This window comes from Arachis duranensis, chromosome 10, assembly GCF_000817695.3.
Source record: "Arachis duranensis cultivar V14167 chromosome 10, aradu.V14167.gnm2.J7QH, whole genome shotgun sequence".
Lineage (NCBI taxonomy): Eukaryota > Viridiplantae > Streptophyta > Magnoliopsida > Fabales > Fabaceae > Arachis > Arachis duranensis.
Window position 1 is genome coordinate 12,653,402 of NC_029781.3, and position 2,547 is coordinate 12,655,948.

Genomic DNA, 2,547 nt, shown 5'->3' on the forward strand with positions numbered 1-2,547 from the left:
TGATGCCTCACCTTCCCATGGTATTGCCATGCCTACTTCTATTTGTACCAAGTCTTCACATATGGTAGGCTCAATCCCATCCCCTGTGCGCATAAGATACTCCGCAAAATCACGATCATTAAGGGATTGCATATTCTGTCGTAGGTGGAGAATTTTGGTGAATGCCCACAAATGTGATTTAACAATAGAAGCTGAAATCATTTGCGACTTACTTCCTTTCGGCACAACAGGTAGTACTTGGCGAAAATCCCCTCCCATAACCATCACCTTCCCTCCAAATGGATTATTGTTTTCTAAGATGTCTCGTAATGTGCGGTCCAGTGATTCCATTGTCTCTTTATTAGTCATTGGCGCTTCATCCCAAATTATCGCGGTCGTCTGCCTAATCAGTTTTGCAAGATCAGATTGTTTACTTATACTGCACGTGGAGGATGGCTCTGCATTGATTGGGATCTTAAATCTAGAATGAGGTGTTCGACCACCAGGCAGTAAAGTTGTAGCTATTCCTGAGGACGCAATTACCAATACAATATGCCCTTTACTTCTTAAGTCTGCAATTATAGCTCTGTAAAGAAATGTCTTACCTGCTCCTCCTGGTCCATCCACGAAGAACACTCCACTTTCTCTTCGATCAATTGTATTCATAATGCACCTGAAAGCTGCAGACTGGTCATGATTCAATCTTTCTATAGAACACAGGTCTTCTTGAGGAACTTCGATGGACATTTCTTCTTGAATAATTCTAGGCATGAAGTTGTTGTTGTCGTTGTCCGAGGTTAGAGCTGGTAAATCGTATTGTGCAATATGTTTTCCATGTTATAGGAGGATGTCATTTAAATCCCTAAGCAAATGATTTGTCAACCCATTACAGGTTGTAGTGCTTGTTGATGCGTAATCATCCACCATACATGCAAGAAACTCGTCCCACAGACTTCTTACATCTGTTGGCTCACAAAAAATTAGAACGGTGGCAAACAACCTTCTTAAAGCACATGGCATTCTCAAAATGGATGCCTCAACCAAACATGATCTTATACTACTATCACTCTCCAACAGTCCTCGATGCTGAGCGGATTGCTTAAAGGACGAATATTGGACACCATCGACCGTTAGCAAATCATCCCAACCAGTTGGGCCTCTTACATTTGACAACAGAATACGCAAATAGAATTTTTTACCTTCTGTTATCCAAACCGGTATAGATCCGACCGATAACTCTCTTTTGTGACCTACGTCGACGCCATTCTTTTTCCTTGCTGTGCCAACTGTAATATTCTGGAATTTTCCTGTACAAAAGATGTCTAGATTGTTGGTCATCGGCCCGATTAAGTGCAAAGAATTCAGTGAGCATTGTTCTTGAGAAATAGTCATTATTAACTATTTTCGTTAAGGCAAAACTCAACCTTACAGAAAATTGTTTTCTAATAAGCACAAAGGGTAGTCCTGAGTTCTCAGTTGTTTTGTGTTTTATCCGAGACAGAAAAGCTCTTTTTCCAGAGTGATGGCCTGTTAAGATTTCCACGTCTAACATATTTTGAAAAGTTCCTCGACATAGTAGCCTTGTGCCATTGCATAAGCCCGCCTTGGGATCTATGTTTCTCAGTAACATCAGAGGAGCACCTTTTTTTACCTTCAACATATGAGGTGGCAATCCACCTGTGGAGATCGAGTTAAGATATTCTTGTTGATACAGATTATTTGTATCTCCTTCTACCTCATCAAAGGATGCTAAAATTTGTTCGTCTCCCGGAAATTGGTTGATGACTATATCATTAAGCTGTTGCACATCTTGATTCTTGGGTGTCAATATCATTCTCTCCACCATATAAGATGCATCCCACCTATGAGATTGCAAATTTGGAAAGGTTTCTTCTATTAATTTGTGTAATGATGCCTCACCTTCCCATGGTATTGCCATGCCTACTTCTATTTGTACCAAGTCTTCACATATGGTAGGCTCAATCCCATCCCCTGTGCGCATAAGATACTCCGCAAAATCACGATCATTAAGGGATTGCATATTCTGTCGTAGGTGGAGAATTTTGGTGAATGCCCACAAATGTGATTTAACAATAGAAGCTGAAATCATTTGCGACTTACTTCCTTTCGGCACAACAGGTAGTACTTGGCGAAAATCCCCTCCCATAACCATCACCTTCCCTCCAAATGGATTATTGTTTTCTAAGATGTCTCGTAATGTGCGGTCCAGTGATTCCATTGTCTCTTTATTAGTCATTGGCGCTTCATCCCAAATTATCGCGGTCGTCTGCCTAATCAGTTTTGCAAGATCAGATTGTTTACTTATACTGCACGTGGAGGATGGCTCTGCATTGATTGGGATCTTAAATCTAGAATGAGGTGTTCGACCACCAGGCAGTAAAGTTGTAGCTATTCCTGAGGACGCAATTACCAATACAATATGCCCTTTACTTCTTAAGTCTGCAATTATAGCTCTGTAAAGAAATGTCTTACCTGCTCCTCCTGGTCCATCCACGAAGAACACTCCACTTTCTCTTCGATCAATTGTATTCATAATGCACCTGAAAG

General features: G+C 40.9%; 2 protein-coding genes across 2 annotated transcripts in view; both read right to left on the reverse strand.

Moving 5' to 3' along the window:
- Positions 1–999, reverse strand: part of LOC127742824 (uncharacterized) — a 16,938-nt gene extending 15,939 nt beyond the window's left edge. Inside the window, exons 1-2 of the mRNA XM_052255560.1 lie at positions 870–999; positions 12–782 (exon numbers count right to left, since the gene is read on the reverse strand). Coding sequence (XP_052111520.1) covers positions 12–782; positions 870–999 — 901 coding nt within the window. The remainder of the gene's footprint in view (positions 1–11; positions 783–869) is intronic.
- Positions 1,000–1,174: 175 nt separating this feature from the next.
- On the reverse strand, positions 1,175–2,533 carry LOC107469027 (uncharacterized). Its single transcript, XM_016088417.3, has one exon. It carries the CDS (start codon positions 2,531–2,533, stop codon positions 1,175–1,177), a length of 1,359 nt encoding a protein of 452 aa, XP_015943903.3.
- Positions 2,534–2,547: the final 14 nt, after the last annotated feature.